Below are 18,254 nucleotides of genomic sequence, written 5' to 3' on the forward strand. Positions count from 1 at the left end.
TTATAAAAGCTACATGGTCAAAAGTACAATTATTTGAAAGAATGTAAACTTTAAAATTTTTTAAATGAATATATATACTTTTTAAACACTCTTTGGTAGAGAGATATTTTTGTTGAGTACTAATGTGCACCCTGAACATTTTTATATTTTATGTCCAATCATCACTTGGTAGGGGAAAACTTCCTACCACAAGGTATGTGGTCCAAAGGAACTTCTAAAATAAACCCTCTGATTTTCCAGTTCTAGAGTCAGCTTTGTTCCCAGCAGTTTACCTACACCTAAACTGTTTGTTGATGGACTCATGCTATGCTTTTAGAAGGCCAGCAGGGGGAGCACTGCTCAATGTATTTTCTGCACTGTCTTTCAGAAGACGGCCTAGTTTTTTGTATGGATTATTACAAAAAGACTTTAGATTTAGTTTTAATGCTGTGTTCAATCTCAGGCATGCTATTATTGATGACTATGAGCGAATGATTTTATTTCTGTGCACTTTTTGTCTATGTATAAAGACTGCTTACGGGTTCTGTTGTCAGTTTACTTAGTGGCCTAGCAAAGAGCAAGAAACATAACTTGTAATTTACTCAGAGTCCATGTGGGATAAAGTTTAGAGAACGAAATTAGTGTAAAATTTAAAAATATGTCTAACACCAGTCCTACTACTAAAACCAAAAACACCTGTGAATCTAGAAGGATAAAGTAATGCCTGTCCCTGCCCTTACTTGCATATCCTGGGTGAGGCTGGCTGATGATACTTTGTAGTAGAAACATTCAGAAATTACTTATCTGGCACTCCCCTGGCAATACAGTGTGTGAGGTGGAATAAATTTTTGGAACAAACACTCGACACAGTTCTGGTGCTGATTTTATTTTTTTGCATTTGTTTACTCTTAAAATTCTGAAATTTTGCATCAGGCTAACTGAAAAGAAAAAGAGAGAGATTGAATTTGAGCATTAGAAGGATCTTTAGGTATACTCTTTTGATCTTATGGCCTGAATATATTAAGCTGATACCCATTTTTACCTCTTTTCTTGGTGGTTCACAGTGTTGCTTAATTCAGAAAGGATTAAGAAGCTTAGTCTTGGTCTTTGGGTCCCTAAATGATGGGTAAATAAGGTGATTTAGTCTTTTTTTTTTACTCTTAAGGAAAAAAGTTTTGGTTTTGGAAAGAACAGCAGTACTTTGCATTAAAGATCTTGCTAATACAAAGGAGGACCTTTTGAAAGAATGAGCTTATCGCATAAAAAGGCTCCCTTTATTTTAGCATGATTTATACTTTTTAATTTTCTTTTTATAAAATATATTTTATTGATTATGCTATCACAGTTGTCCCAATTTTCCCCTGTTGCCCCCCTCCACCAGTAACCCCCATTCCCTCCAGTAGTCCCCGTCTTATTTCATGTCCATGTATCATGCATTTAAATTCTTTGGCTACTGCATTTCCTGTACTGCTCTTAACCTCCCCCTGTCTATTTTGTACCTACCAATTGTATTTCTTAATCCCTTCATCTTTTCCCCCATTCTCTTCCTTCCCTCTCCTAGCTAATAACTTTCCGAATGATCTCCATATCTATGATTCTGTTCCTGTTCTGCTTGTTTTTGCTTAGTTTGTTTTTTAGATTCAGTTCATAATTGTGAATTTATTGCCATTTTAATGTTCATAGTTTGATCTTCTTTTTCTTAAATAAGTCCTTTTAACAATTTCATATAATAACAGCTTGGTAATGAAGAACTCCTTTAGCTTAACCTTGTTTGGGAAGCAGTTTATCTGCTCTTCCGTTCTTAATGATAGCTTTGCTGGATAGAGTAATCTAGGTTGTAGGTCCTTGCTTTTTATCACTTTCAACTTCTTACCATTCCCTTCCAGATTGCAAAGTTTCTTTTGAGAAATCAGCTGACAGTCTTACGGGAATTCCTTTGTAGGTAACTATCTGCATTTCTCGTGCTGCTTTTAAGATTCTCTCTTTATTTAACCTTTTGCATTTTAATTATGATGTGTCTTATTATGGTCTTCTTTGTGTCCATCTTGTTTGAGACCCTCTGTGTTTCCTGTACTTGTATGTCTATTTCCTTCACCAAGTTAGGGAAGTTTTCTTTCATTATTTTGTCAAATAGATGTGCAGATTCTTGCTTTTTCTCTTCTCCTTCAGACACCCCTATGATGTGAAAGTTGGAGTGTTTGAAGATGTTTCATAGGGCCCTTAGCCTATCCTCATTTTTTTTTGGATTCTTTTTTCTTCTTGCTGTTCTGATTGAATGTTTTTTTTTTTTCCTTCCTTATATTTCAAATCATTGATCTGATTCTCAGCTTCATCTACTCCACTGTTGGTCCCCTGTAGAGTTTTCTTTATTTCGCTTAGTGTAAGTTTCATTTCTGCCTGGGTCTTTTTTTTATGCTGTTGAAGTACCCAAAGAGTTCCTCAAGCATCCTAATAACCAATGTTTTGAACTCTACATCTGATAGAGTGCTTACCTGCATTTCATTTGATTCTTTTAATGGAGTTTTGTTCTCTTCTTTCATTTGGGCCATATTTCTTTGTCTTCTCATTTTGGCAGCAGCCCTGGGTTTGTTTTTGTGTTGTTAGGTAGAGCTTCTTTGACTTCCTGTCTTAATAGCATGGTCTATTGTAGAAAAGTGCACCAGTAAGTTGGATGGGGTGGAGCCTTAGGTCATCACCTGGGTGAGAAAACCTGTTCTGTAATCTGTGGCTCTCATTGGTAGAGTTCAGAGAGGGGACAGTGCTGCTGCCTGGCCTCTGGAGTTTTATCTGGGAGAAAGTGGTCTCTTGACACTCAACCCTAATACCAGACACTTCAGTTTCTTTGCATATGCTGAGCCCTTCCAGCTTGTTTCCCTGGTGCTGAAGTCCAGAGGGAGTGAGTCTGCATAAGTCTTAAGCCCATTGCATGCCCTTTAAGAGGAGACTCCTGAGAATCCTTGCAGTTTCTTCCTTTGCCCCAACCCACACTGGTTTTTACAGCCAGAAGTTATGGGGATTTATCTTTCTGGTACTGGAACCCTGGGCTGGGTGGTCTGGTGTGGGGCTGGGATCCCTCGCTCCAGAGGTATTTTTATTCACCGCATGTGAATGTGGGACTTCCCCTTCCTTGTCTCTGCATCTCCACTCCTCTGTGCATCTCCACGCGTCTCAGCATCTCTGCCATTTCTACCCATCTGGATGAATGTGGCTTCTTTAATTCCTTGGTTGTCGCACTTCCATACAGCTCGATTTTTCTGACAATTCTGGGTGTTATTTGTTTTGTAGTCTAGTTGTAATTTTTGCTGTCATTGTGCAAGGAGGTGAGCTGTGTTTACCTACGCTTCCATCTTCTATACTTTTTTCTTTCTAACTTTGTATTGAAAACACTTCAAATCTTTAGAAATTCTACACAAGTAATAATAATGAGCATACATGTCTTTAACTTAGAGTCATCATGGTTAATGGTTTGCCACATTTGCTTTCTCTCCGTATGTGGGTATATATGTGTGTCTATGTATAGTTTCCAGCCCCCCTCCCAGACCATTTGAAAGTAAGTCATAGACATCATGGCACTGGGCCCCATGAATATGCATCTCCTAGGAGCATGGGCTTTCTCCAACATATAACCGTAACACAATTACCATACTTTGGACATTTTATTATTGATGCAATAATATTAATATGAAGTCCATATTCAAGTTTCTCCAGTGGTCCCAATAATGTCCTTTTTGATTACTTTTTTTAACTAATTGACTCTGTATTCATACACAGTGTATTTAGTTATCTCTTTAATCTCCTTTAATCCAGAAGAGGTCTCTATCTTATTTTGTCTTTCATGGTCTTAAGAATTTTGATGTCATGATTTTGTAGAATGTCCCTTAATTTGGAATTGCTGCTTTGTTGTTTCTGCATGACTAGAGTGAGTGAGTGAGATTAAACATTTTCACAGGCAAATTGCAGAGGTGAAATTTTCTTTGTTTCCTTACCTTAATGCCCCAAACCCATGAAAGCAGTTTACATGTGCTCTTTTAAAAGTTTACATGCGCACTCTTCAATGTCACTTTTTTAACTATGACATTTTGTTAGTCTCTAATGTCGCCCCATATACTTCCTTCCTTAATATTTTTGTCTCTGTCCCCCGTTATAATGTCAGTTCCATAAAGAAGGAGATGCTGTCATGTTTTGTTTACTATTATATCCTGGCATCTAAGAGTGTCTAGCATACAATGAAGTCCAAGAATTATGTAAGGACAAATATTTCTTGAATTGACTTCTCGATGAGACAGAAAATCATGACTGCAAGTTCCCATATCAAGAGTTTGGAAAGTTAGCATTATATTTATTTATTTTTATTTGTTTATGGTCTAAGTGTAAGAGACCTAATTATTATGACCCAGTTTCTGGAGTAGTTCACAGAGGTTTCACTATTCTTCTCTGGGGTTCCAGTCTCACCCACTTTTTCACATGGCCCTCCATCCACTACTTTCCAAGCACAAGCTCTAGGCCAGGGCTTGTGCTGGTAAGTAAAGAAAACAGAAGTTGAATGGGATACAATCTGTGTCTTCAAGGAGCATGTGTTTTAGTAAAGAGGACGGACACTAAAGAGCCATAGTAATGATGAACAAAGTGCTGCATGAGCTCATATCTGGGGACAAGTGTCTATGATAGGACGCATGTTAGTTCTGGGAAAGGCCTAAGGAATCTAATGTGTGACTTAATGTTGCATAGACTTGCAGTGTGAATACTAGGTAGGGACAAAATAGATACTGTCATCAGCACGAACCATTTTCCCAGTCCAGGGGGAGTAAGCAGTTCAAACCAGAATTTGTCATTTTGGAGTTTGGGTTGAGGGCTAAGCAGTGAGAAATTAACCTGTATAATCCCTATTCAGATTATATGGCCTGCTTATTCTGAGAGAGTTAGTTATTAATTATTGTGTTGATTAGTATTTGTGAGACTATTTCTCTTAATGAGGATCTATGAAATCATATCCATTTTTATTTGTAAAGATACATATTAAATAAGCATCCCTGAATCTAAGCCTGTACTCTTTTTATTCCTCTTAAAGTGGTGTCAATATCAAAATGCCAATCAACTCCAGTGGACCTGACTGGGTGACTGTAATTCCCAGGAGAATAAAAGGTAAAAAGGAATGAGTTCTATGGTTTGTTGTTTTTCTTGGCAAGTGGGTGGAAGCTCGATAGTTTCACTGATGTTACAAAACTCTGTCTCCCCTGTAATAGGTCGTGGTTACTTCTGAGCACGACTGAAGATACTGAAGAGCTGTTCAATTAAAGTAAATCAGTAGACCTATGTGAGTGAGGGTTTGGCTGTTTATGCTCGTGTAAAAGCTGTCTTCTTCTCCCACTCCCCTCTCTCTTTGGCCCTTTAAGAGCCTTCACAGCTATTCTGTCCTTTAGAGTAGCTATTAGTCATATGTGGCTATTTAAAATAAAACTAATTAAAATTAAATACAATTAAAAATTCAGCTCTTTAGTCACACATGTGCAAATAGTCAACATGTAGCTAGTGGCTGCCATATTGGATAACATTTTATAAAGAATGTGCATATCATCACTGAAAGTTCTCTTGGATATCACTGCTCTAGCTGTGTTCAGGAAATGAGTAAAATTGTGGAAGTGAGTATAAAATTGTAGAAATGAGTGGAAATTTTTTAAATCAAAAGCACTGGGTTAGTGAAAGGAAGTTGTTCTCCAACTGGAGTCTCTAGGCTGGCAGCATCAGCACTCCCAGGGGACTTGATACGACCACAGACTCTTGGGTCCTGCCTCGGACCACTGGATCGGAAACTCTGGGGGGGTGGGCACAGCAGTCTGTTTTAACAAACCTTCCAGGTGGCTCCGATCCATTGGTATAGGATATTACTTAAAAGAATGAAATTCAGAAGAGTTAATGTATGTATTGTGTTTTTGCAAAATAGATATAATTAGCTATAGTGACTTTTTAGTAGAAAGGAAGGATGCACATTGTTACGGAGGCTTATGCAGGTGGCAGGCAGTTGCTTCTTGGCCTTCTGGTTAAGATCAAGTGCAGATGGAAGCAATGTCCTTTTAATGTTAAAAATATATATATTATCACACACAGTACGTACTGCAAACACTAATGCCACAGGGACTAGGTATATAACGCACGTGAATCCAGCAGGGTGGGTATTAGTCATATGCATGTCTCGTGTCAGTGGTGGAGATGGAACTCAAGAGCAAGGACCATCTAAAGCAGGGGGAGCAGCCTCTTCTCAGTTCCTGCTGCATCATTTCCATGAAGAAATGTAGACCCAGTTTCACAAGATCTATAGATTTTTTTTCCCATTAAAACCCAGACATTTTAAAATATGATATCTCCAGATTTCCAAACATTGACATCCAGTTTAGAACTTTTAAAATACTGTGTGGGCTAAATAAAACCTGTCAGTGCCCCTGGTGCAGGCAGAACACTGCCAGTCTATATCTCTGGTGCCCACGATCGTGTACCACAAGAAATCCTAATCTTTTCCTAACAAAGAGATGTATTTGATTTACTTGAACCCAGTGAATTACTAATATTAGAAGATACACATGTGAAACATAATTAATGGCATTACATATCTTTCCCTGCCTGGCCCACAACCCCGCAGCCGAGATGTTAGTCGACCTGTTATGCCCAGTAATACTGCACTCCTCACACCTCCTCCTCTTTGATACCTCGGGAGCCTTGTCCCACCGCTTCGTCTGTCCTTCTCTCCCACAGACCCTGTTGTTTGGATTGCCCTCCTCGAGGTGTCTCTGGGTGTCCAGTGGGATGGTCAGTGGGAGGAGTTTGGATAGTTTACTTGCATCTGATAGGTCTTTAATTTCATCCAGGAAGTGACTGTGGGTTTGTGACATATGATTGTGTTTAGAAAGAAGGCAGATTCAGTAATTAGTGAGACTTTTGATGGATTTTTAGAGAAAGAAAGCAACCATGAATCAGAGGGAGCTGAATAACCTGGCTTTAAGAAAACCATCTTGGAGCAGGTACCATACATAATTGGAAAGAAAAGGGCAGTAGTTATACAAGGGTGGGCAAAAGTAGGTTAAATTACCAGTCATCATTATGTAAAAGAAAAATCAGAAGTAAGGATATACAGTAATAATAGCAACATTAATAAGACAAATAATACAAATAAATAATATAATAATAAATGATAAATTAAGAATAAACTGTTTCATGTACTCACAACGGTAAGCCTACTTTTGCTCAGCCCTGTATATGACATGGAAGTCCAGCTTGGCAGAACTTCACTGAAGTTCACCTTATTGCTGTGAGTGCCTCCAGCAGGGGCTACCCAAAGATACTAAATGAAGGACTCATACTGTCCCCGCTTCCCTCCCTTCATTCCTTCATTCTCTTAAGAATTTTTTTGTTGTTTTCAGAGAATTTTAGGTTTAAGAGTTACAGAAAGACTAGAGTTGCCATATAGCCTTTACCCAGCTTCACCTACGCTAACATCTTAAGAACACTTACCAAAACTAAGAATTTAACATCAGTACAATATTATTAACTAAGCTATAGAATTTGTTTGGATTTCATTAGCTTTCCTACTAATTTCCTGTTTCTGTTCCAGAATCTGGTGCAGGACCCCACATTGCATTTCTTTGCCATGTTTCCTTGGTCTTCCCTTTGTGAGAGTTCCTCAGTCTTTCAGTATTTTTCATGACCTTGACCCTTTCACAGGACATTGGTTAGATATTTTTTCGCATATTTCTAACTTGGGGTTTGTCTAATGTCTTCCTCTGGTCAGAATGTGCTTATGCATTTTTGTAAGGAAAAGCACAGAAATGATGTCATATCCTTTCAGGGGCGACCTGATGTCAGTGTGCGTTGCTAACACTGTGAACCTCGGTGCCCTTTAAAGGGCATACACGATATTGACATGTATGGCTAATGTTATTAGCCGTGACCACTTGACTAAGGTGGTGTTTGCCAGGGTTCTTCACTGTAGACTTATTTTTATTTATTTCTTTACTTTTAAAACATATTATTTGTATCTTTGTATGTACTCAGTATTCTTGAGAGCTACTCTGAGAATGTATAGGCTGAATAATGTCTCCCCCAGATCCTAATCCATCAAATTTGTAAATGTTACCTTATATGGCAAAATAAATGTTGCATATGTGATTAAGATAAGGGTCTTGAGTTGAGAAGGGATTATCTGGATTACCTGAGTGGGCCCTAAATGCAGTGACAAGTGTCCTTTTAAGTGGGAGGCAGAGGGAGATTTCTCAGAGAAGGTAGAAGGCATTGTGAAGATAGAAGCAGAGAGAGATTAGAAGCTGCCCTGCTACTGGCTTTAAAAACGGGGAAGGGGCGGGAGCTAAGAAATACAGCTCTAGCAGAGGCGAGGACATAAATTCTCCCCTGCATCCTCCAGAGAGTGTGTGGCTCTGCAGATGCCTTGGGGTTGGCCCAGTGATACTGATGTAAAGTTTCTGGCCTCCAGAACTGTAAGAGAATAAATTTATGTTATTTTAAGCCACTGAATTTGTAGTAATTTGTTACAGCAGCCACAGGAAACTAATACAGAGACTACATATTCTGTTTCTGCTTAAACTTTCACCCACTAATTTTAGTGTTTGTCAGTAAGTCTCGTAGCACTTATTTCTATGGTTTTCTAATGATGACTTGGTGTACTATCATTCTTAATACATTTGTTAATTGGAATTTTTCTGTAAGGATAAGTTGTCCCTTCTTTCCCATGTATTGTCAGTATAGACTCATGATTATCGATTTCAATTTTTGGGCTATAATTCAATTCGGCCATTTTTTTGTTGTTCAAAATATTTTTTGGCAATTGGGAACTTTTTCAGTCTGGCTCCTATGCCCTTTTGACATGCTCTCATCATTTTTTGCTTCAAGTTTGTTCGTTTGTTGAGTGCTTCCTTCCTGGTACCACAAGGTATTTCAAGGCCATGTTGAATTTTATTTTTTTGTCCTGACCTAGGAAAGGTTCAAAGTCTTTCTCCTTTTATTATTTCACTTATGAATCCTATATTTTGGAAGGTTTTTTCCCTTATGAAATTCTGTTATTTATGTAGTAGTTAAATGATTTTTCTATAAGGTAAAATTATCCTAAGATACATATGTAGAGGCTGCTGAATTGCTTGAGATTTGCCAGGGCTACCCCCATACAAGGGTGTATTCCAGTCAAAAGTAAAGCAGCACAACTTTTAACTCAACGAGACTTCCTTACCCAGGACAAGGGCTGGTTTCTGACAGGCTTTCTCAGTGTCACAGTTGCTGTTGAATTTCTGTGAGCACTGCACTGAGGTCCCCAGAGTATCATAACCTCACGGCTTAGGGACCTTGATGGTTTCTAACTTCATCCAAAACTAAGTGGAGCTCATATTTCAGGGGGAGCTTACTGAGAGTTTAGGATAGGGCTAGATCTAATAGTAACAAAATAAATATGAACATCTTTGTAGTTCTTTACTGTGTTTATCTGTTGAAATATATCTGATACATAATGGAGCACACAGGTCATAAGCATATAGTACACAGAGTTTTACATTTGTACATGCCTTGGTAAATGTGGTAGGCTAGATTCTGACGTGACTCCCATTGATCCATGCCCTTATTAATCCCTTCCCTTCCATTATATGCAAAATCTGACTTAAAAAAAAAGAGGTTATCCTGGGTAGATCTGATCTAATCAGACAAGCCCTAAACAGGGACCAGTTTCTTGCTGAAGAAAGATTGAAAAATGTGAGAAGGATTCCATGTGAGGGAGATTCTGAGTTGCTGGCTTTAACAATGAAGGAAGCCATGTGGCAAGGAATCTATAGGCAGCTTCTATGAGCTGAAGGATATTTCCTGGCTGACAAGGAAATGAGAGACTCTGTCACAAGGAGAGTAAAGGCAAGTAAATTCCTTATAACCACAAAGAACAGAATGAGGCCAACTTGAATGAGTTGTGAGGTGGATTCTTCTCCAGAGGCTTCAGAAAGAAAGGAACGTGGTCTGCTGATGTCCTGACTTCAACTCATGAGACCTGAGCAGAGCACCCAGCTGTGTTGCACCCTGCGCTTCTGACCTCCAGAGCTGTGGGGAATAAATGAACCTTGTTTTAAAGCACTAAATTTGTGGTGCTGTGTTACACAGCAATAGAAAACTAACTAATAAGTTACCACCTAGATTAAGGTATAGAATGTTTAGAATATAGAGAATATTTCCTGCACTCCAGTATAACCCTTTACTATTAAAAAATGTGCTTTCACACTTGTACAGCACTGAATTTTCACAGCCCTTTGCAATAACTAGGAGCTTACTTTATAGGTAGTGAAACCAAGATGTAGGTCCAATTATCTTAGAAAATCAAAAGGCTCATATCCTACATAAAAATTCCAGCTAACATTCCATTTGGGGGAAGGAAACCCGCTTCCACAACTGTGTCGGTAATGTAATGTACGTCTTTGAAAACAGTGCCGACCTCACCTGCTGCCTGCCTCCACAACCGTCTGAGGAGCTTTGGCAGGTCACTCTTCACCATTTGGACTAGCTATTCTCTGAGGTCCCTTTCAGCATTCTCTGAATCTGCAGGTATTTCTACTTATACAGCATTGTTAGCTTTCCTCTCTAAAGTGCTTAGCTGTTAGGGCACAAAAATATAAAGAAAAAAACAAATTCCCAACGTTTTGTAGGGGGTTTCAAGAGTAAATTCAAATTCAAGCTGTTATGACTGCGTAGCTAGCACCCTCTCATATCCCCTGCATGTGACTGAGTGTGCCTCAACAGCTGGACTCATTGTCCTCACTCCTTGTCTCCCTGAGGTGGCCTCCAGGTACCCTGTGCCCACAGTGTTCCCTGGTCACGGAATTATTTGGCTCTGCTCCTTCTCTGTCTTGTCTTTCTTTCCTGTCATAACCATGCACTCCCCTTCAGCCTGGCCTTTACTGTTCTTTTTGTGAGTAAAATGGGCCATAAAATTAAGGGACTGTGTACACATATACCCTATCCTTAATTGTCCTGTATCTCTCTCCAGCTCTTTCTAGATAACTTAGGAAAATTTATCTCTGTTCTCTAATTTTGTCCCATTTGTGGCTCAAATGGCCCTCATTATGGCTAATGAATTAGATGTCAGCGTTTGGAGGAAAATTTAAGCCATGGGCTGTAAAGAGAAGCCACGATATTTTAGAAAAGCAGGGACCTTACCTGTGAATAATTAAAACTACCCCCTTAGTTTTACATAAAGGCATTTATATCTGCCTTTACAGCCACCTCTGTGTAAACTTCACCATCATTCAAGATAACCATAAAATTGCGTAGTAACTCATTATTCATTTTTAAAATTACTTTTATTCCACATGTATAGTAACTAGGGGTCATATTACTGATTTAAGGAGCTTTCATATCTCAGTTATGTTATGTGAAAATGCATTCTGAGTTCTAAGAAATGCTGACTTTTGGCTGTTTAAAATCCTGAGTCAGGAAATGTTTTTGTCCCAGATGACCAGAAGAGGGCAATGTAGGTACATGCATTTTAATACGTTCTGTTACCTAGAGCTGCAAGTTTAAAGAATTAATGTCAGGTTCAGTAATTGATTTGCTTTGCTTGTCTTAAGTCAGGTAGTAAATATAATTACCATTTGAATAGAAATGGTAATTGTTTCCTGTGTGATACACACCTTTCTTTATAACATGTATTTGACAGAGAATACCCAAATCTCCTGAATTAACTGTGATAAAAATTGTAACTTCAAAATCACTTAATTTCCATCCTAGTAAATGTTTTGGAGCTCTCTGGCCTGTGCAGCTTGATGTTCCAATATAACTGAGTGAGCTTTGGGTGAAATGTGCTAACATGATAAAGCCACACTTAGTTCATGTTGAGAAGTTGTTTTTGAATAAACCAAATAAATATTTGAAGGAAGAGAATGAAGGGGTGTTTCTTCTTTAGCCAGCAGCCCAATTTATCTTTATCCCTTCATTCTTGTCATTCATTCATCTATCTTCTCATTCAATAAATGTTTAAGTACCTAACAAGGTCTGGCAATTGCTATACTTTGTCTTTCATTCAAAGTTTGAAAGAATCTTAGGGCAACACATGGGTTAGGGAATTATAGATATCTGGATGGAGCCCCGTCCAAGATGTGTCTGGTCACTGTCCCTCGGCAGCCCCTCCTACAGTGCCTGTGTTGATGTGGATCATTCTGAATGAGAACTCAACTCTGATGCGTAAACTTCTGCAGCACATGATTCACAGACCTCTCTAGCACATTGGCAGTTTTGATCCCCTAATTCTTGTAACAACAACAACAGCGAGAACAAAATAATATAACCTATCCCCCTTTTTTTGATAATTACATTTGCCAAATGAAACTTTCAGAAGTGATGTTTATTTTTCAATTTAGTCTTTGAACCTGCAGAAAATCAGCAACTGCCTTAGAAAAAAGATTAAATGTGTATATCTGTCAGATAGGGTATCTTTCTTGAAGGGAATAAAACCAAAACAATTTTGAGTAATAGGGATAATGTCAAGAAATCAAATTAGGTGAAAATAGTCACAAATAGAGGACTAAAACTTGGGACTCATAAACACTTGGATTTTGAATTGTGGTTTAACAGGTCAGACTATAGAATTACTGGATTATGATCGAGGTTTGAACCTTGGGTTGTGTAAGTAAGTGATATAAAATGATTGGTAGTTTTCTGAAGATGGTGGATTTGAATCAGTGTTAGAAATGAGTAAGTGCACACCTTCAGGAAAAAGCCAAAATCTAATGGCTGGCATTCACAAGCATCTGTTTTTGAGAGGCAGTGTGGCACAGTGGTTAAGAGCAGGGGCTTTGGGGGTCACCTGCTTGGATCTTCAACTCCTGGCTTCTCTGCTTACCAGCTCTGGGGCCTAGGTCATGTTGTGTAACTGTTCTGAAAGGTAGGGGGGTAATTATGGGACCTACCTTAAAGGGTTACTGTGAGCATCTCAGGAAATAATACATTTAATTGCTTACAACAGTGTCTGGTGCAAAGTAAACTTTCAAGAAATACTAACAGTTCCTGTCTTGGTGCCTGTAAAGCATATTGTTTCCACAGTGGCATTTTCCAAGGGAGGTGTTCGGGCAGAAGGATGTTGACTTTTCCTCTGAAAGGTGTCTGGGCACTGTGCTCTCACATGAAGTTAGGCTACAGCCATGAATACATACTGCTGATGTACTGTTAATATTGCTCATTAAGCATAACAGTCTTCTGAACCTTTTTTATGGGGGAAATAATTATTTAGACTGCATGTCATTGGTTTGGTTCTCTGATAGTTTCCTGAATTAATATTTGATTGTAGGACCCATGGGTTAAAACTTTCCTTTTAATGGACTGAGAAACAGTGGATTATTACTATGCATATGAGAACTATGAATTTAAGTTGTTAACTTGCCCCACAGGCATTTTGATGAGAAACTTCTATTCTGAGATAATGCTGGACAGTGCTTATATCTACACGTTTCCTCAGTTTTTGTCTGCCTTCATTTTTGGCTTTGATAAAAACATGCTTAATCAGAGGGAATGCTCAAAAAAAAAAAGATAAAGTCCTCTTGTTCCCTTCTGTTTACCAACACCCTCACACTCGTTTCAGATCTTCCCATTTTTGTGTAAAGGAGAACTTTTTGAAATAAGAGGAAAGTCTGGGATTTCTTTGAGATGTGACAGCAGGAAGTGTAAGCCAGATGCTGTCAGGCAAACAAATATTGGGTCATAATTGTGTTTCTCGGGACATTTTTCATGTGTGGTTTGTTGGAGGAGAATTTCAAAATATTTCATGTTTTTCTTTTTCTTTTCAGAAACTAACAACCTAGATCTAGCTCAAGGCTCAGGAACCTTTCCTTCCGGGCATTATTACAGAGATCAGTGGAGGCCTAGAAACTTTAAGATACGCCAGTTTAATGACCCCGACAACATTACAGAATGCTTACAAAAAAAAGTGGTGTATTTATTTGGTGACTCAACAATCAGGCAATGGTTTGAATACCTAACTGCGTTTGTTCCAGGTTGGTACTTTGCTTTTTGTTTCATAACTCTTTTCAAATACACACAAAATCAGCTCTGAAATAATCAGACTCACTTGGGTGCCTGAAGAAAGGCATCAAGTGAACAAGCAGGTATTTCTCTGTAGGGCCAAAGAGGTATCCTAACCCTGGAAGGATGTGTGATAGTTTTGAACAGTAGTGAGGTTGTGCCGTATTGATGGAAGTACTGGGTCCTTGCTGAAGTTTCTACCACTGAGTAGCCGTGTGACCCAGGACAGGACATTTGCTTCTCAAAGGGGCTTCACATTTAATTTTCGGAAGGAAAGGAGGAAGTATATGACTCTAAAAGGTGAAAAATTAATTCCTGTTTCTGTTCTTTTTTTTTAATTGAAACAGACATAGGTGAGTTCTTTTGACTATTTATAGTCAATAAAGCATAAATTACAAATCAGAAGAAAGGAAATCATTTGTATGGCATGATGTGAGGCACTGCTTGATGTCGACCAGCCAGCTGGGCCTTCCAGGAGTTGCTTGGTTCTTAATTTTAATGACGTAGTTTGGTATTTCCTTTGAGAGTAGTGATCACATTGTCTTGATTATTTTCCACCATACCCTTTACTGATAAAGGTTTGTGTCAGTGTTTGATCTTGATCAAAAAAAAAGAATGGTAGATTGAGCTTTTAGTCAGTTTAAATAGGGTTAAATGCTAAGTGGTAGTAGTTTAAGTAAGACAGTCTAGAAGAGGAGTCTGGGACTGAAGGGGAGTGAACCCTTCACTTTAACCCTCAGAGTAATATAGTACAATTATAGTTTGGTGTTACTTCTTCAGAATTGACTAGAAACACCTTGAGGGCAAGGACTGTGGATTCTTCCTCTGAGCATTGCTGGCTTATAGCACTGTAGTGGCTGGCATTGAATGGGTGCTTGGGAAATGTTCATTGACTTGAGTTGCCAAAAATTACTTAGTCTGTTTTCTGTAAGGCATTCATAGGAATATTTTGGAATATAAGACAGGCCTCTTTCCTTGTGGAACATATTAAGTGCTGAGTTATATAGTTTTCTTGGATCTTCAGAAGATCTCAAAGGAGCTGGACTTTGAAACACAACTTACATAAAGGGGAGGGAGAGAAGGGAATTCTAACTTGTGCTGCTATCTTTGTTATTTTTATGACAGAGCTAGACGTTCTCTAAGATATTAACATGATTTTCCATCCATAGGGTGAAATTGAAAGTCAAAAGAACAGAGTTGCTCCTTTCTTTGGCTTATAGCAAAAAGAGGTATTTAGTTATACAATAGCAAAAAGAGGTATTTGATTGCTATATGTGTTCCTTAAAAAGCAGAAATTATAGCCCTTGCCCTGGAAGAAATATTTATCTGTTGCAACAATAATGTGTAAATGTTAAGTTGGTTTTTAGATACTCAAGAATCAGTGCAAACAGGAAGATTTCTTGCCCTAACAGAGATAAACAGATTATTTTGCTTCTAAGGCATAGACATAGGTGTAGAATCTATCACTAATGTTATTACTTGTAATGTTTATGGAGTGATTTAAGTAATAACTATGTTAGAATCAAGGCCCATTGAGGCAAAATGGGCCAAAGTGCAGTGAACCTATGTATTCCCTTTACATTTGTATTGCATCTTTTTGTTGTACTTTTATTTAAAAAACTTTTTGAAGCCACCAAGTAAAGAATAATCAAAATATATGTGCTCAATTTGAACAGTTTTATTAATTTGAGTCTTCCTTATTTCAGATATAATGGAGTTTAACTTGGGTAGTCCCAAGAACGTGGGTCCCTTCCTTGCGGTAGACCAGAAGCACAACATCCTGCTCAAGTACCGCTGCCATGGCCCACCCATCCGCTTCACAACTGTCTTCAGTAGCGAGCTCCATTATGTGGCGAATGAGCTGAATGGTATCGTGGGAGGGAAGAACACTGTGGTTGCCATTGCTGTGTGGTCGCATTTCAGCACCTTCCCCTTGGAAGTGTATATCCGGCGGCTCAGGAACATCCGTCGAGCAGTGGTCCAGCTCTTGGATCGAAGCCCTAAGACTGTAGTAGTTATCCGGACAGCCAACGCCCAAGAGCTGGGGCCTGAGGTGAGCCTTTTCAACAGTGACTGGTACAACTTTCAGCTGGACACCGTCCTTCGGAAGATGTTCTCAGGGGTTGGAGTATATCTCGTTGATGCCTGGGAGATGACTCTGGCCCATTATCTACCCCACAAGCTCCATCCGGATGAAGTTATTGTGAAGAACCAACTAGACATGTTCTTGTCCTTTGTGTGCCCCTTGGAGACCTAGCCTGCCCTGAAGGGGGCTGGAGGAAGCACGTTCAGTGACCTTTGCCATCACCTGCATTACAGAAGGTTTATGGACAGCCCTGTGGAGAGATGGCCACCATGGGTATATAAAGTTTCAGAAAGGGCTGGATTTTATATAATGACTTGTAAGGAGCTTAGAAAATGCAGGTTACATTATGTCTGCCTATAGGATATTTTCCAGTCTGGACTTAGCCATTAACAACATTCATACAGTGTATTGTCCTTGCAACCAAAGATGCAAATAAGTGTGTTTGAACTGACTTCTCCTGGGAGGCGAGATTACTGTGCTAACAAATGTGAAAAATGCTCTGACCTAAATGGAAGGGACAAATTTGGCTGGCAGTGGAGCGTTTGTAGCTTCTCTGACAAAGGAAATTGAGCCCTTCTGTATGAACAGCACAGTCGGTCCCTCTTCAGCCAGGCGAACTAACGAGGCTTCTAATCAGTGATTCCTGTAACACTCCGAAGACTGCCATGTCTGTTTCCCTTGATAATCCACTTTTTCTGAATTACTTGAAAAGACCAGTGTCCTTGCTCAGAATTTTTAGTGAGAAAATTTACAATGCCCTGCTTTTATCTAGAAAAGCAAAAGGGAGATAGGAAAACAGTGTGTAGGAAATCTCAGTAGTCAATTGACATTTGCATTGGTTTATTTTACTTATTTATTTAGTTCAGCTAAATTTCGCATTGTGAATACTCACTCAAAACATCACTTTGGAACTGGAAGAGTAAAATCTATACACGGAAATTTATTTTTGTGCTTTGAAGTTGGAGGGTTTTAAAAATTGACTTTTATGTAAAGAGTGTTACTGTGACTATAAATTTGTAAAAATTATTTCCCTCTATTTCAGTTGTTTCTTTTTTGATTGTTAGTTTTGTTAATGGTGAAATAGCACCAGATGTGAGACCTCGGTCCTTGAGTTTGGCTGAGAAAAGAATTCAGAGCCAAGGAACTCAAATATAGGTGAAAGTTTATTTAGAAAGTCACAGAGGCAGAAGAAATGAGTCAAGGAAGAAGCAAGCCAGCTGGGTTGCGTTGACTCAGAAAACAAGTTACAGAGGCAGAAGAAGGGCCCTTGGAGCTTAGGAGGAAGAAAGGCAAAGAAAATGCACCTGGGGGAAAGGGAGAAGGAAAGGCATGGGTGTGCTTCTGAGAGATAGGGAGCGAGTGAGCACCTTACTTGGTTGTTGTCTTGAGGGTTTTTATCTGGAGGTCTCAAATGAGGATCTCAGAATATTCACCAGCTTTCCAGGTATGTCTTTTCAGGATCAAGGTCTTTACCAATTGGCCAGGGCAGGGGGTCTTAAGTATTGCAGTTGGTCCTGAGGTCCTCGAGGGCATCACCTGACCTTGCTGCTTTTCTGTGCCTGGAGCAGAAACATAACTGAGGCCTAGATGTTACCTGTAGTTTGACCAAAACTCTGTCTCTGTGGTCAAGAGACCTGAGGCTTTGTTCCTAAGATCACCTGATGGGGGTCAGAACCTCAGTCTTGAGGGCTTAACGCTTAGGGGAGTGTTCATGCAAGGGCTTGTATAGGAGCTGAGTGAGACTATTCTCTGGCCTCCTTGTTCCTCCTCTAAGGGGGTCTACCACATGACTAAAGGCATGCCAGGGGAGGAAAAGTCAGGGAGAGTCCTAACGGCAATATGAAAGGTCAGAGGGTCTAAACCACATGACCAGACATATGCTAGAGGAGGAGAGGCTCACTGCAGGCAAAGTTTCACCCTTCATTACTTGTCCTCCCAGTTTTGTCCTGGTGAACTTCTATGCCTGGACTGTTATTCCTACTCTGCTCATGCCTGTCTAACTGCCTACTATGTCATTTTCAACAGCATACCAAAATTAGAAATTAAGATCTCATTAGAAATTAAAGTTAGATATTGAACTCTATGACGAGTATTTCTTGATTTGGGCATAAGGTACATACAATTCTCTCCTGCTTGGGAGTCAAAA

At 39.2% G+C, this 18,254-nt stretch overlaps 1 protein-coding gene across 6 annotated transcripts in view; it reads left to right on the forward strand.

Moving 5' to 3' along the window:
• The window catches only part of NXPE3 (neurexophilin and PC-esterase domain family member 3), a 38,913-nt gene extending 21,769 nt beyond the window's left edge, over positions 1–17,144 (forward strand). For all 6 annotated transcript variants that reach the window (XM_045851569.1, XM_045851571.1, XM_045851570.1 and 3 more), the window contains 3 exons: positions 5,048–5,121; positions 13,788–13,994; positions 15,729–17,144. In XM_045851569.1, the coding sequence (XP_045707525.1) occupies positions 5,048–5,121; positions 13,788–13,994; positions 15,729–16,279 (832 nt within the window). In that variant the 3' untranslated portion in view covers positions 16,280–17,144. The remainder of the gene's footprint in view (positions 1–5,047; positions 5,122–13,787; positions 13,995–15,728) is intronic.
• Positions 17,145–18,254: the final 1,110 nt, after the last annotated feature.

This window comes from Phyllostomus hastatus, unplaced genomic scaffold (assembly GCF_019186645.2).
Source record: "Phyllostomus hastatus isolate PE091 unplaced genomic scaffold, TTU_PhHast_1.1 phas_contig_86, whole genome shotgun sequence".
Taxonomy (NCBI): Eukaryota; Metazoa; Chordata; class Mammalia; order Chiroptera; family Phyllostomidae; genus Phyllostomus; species Phyllostomus hastatus.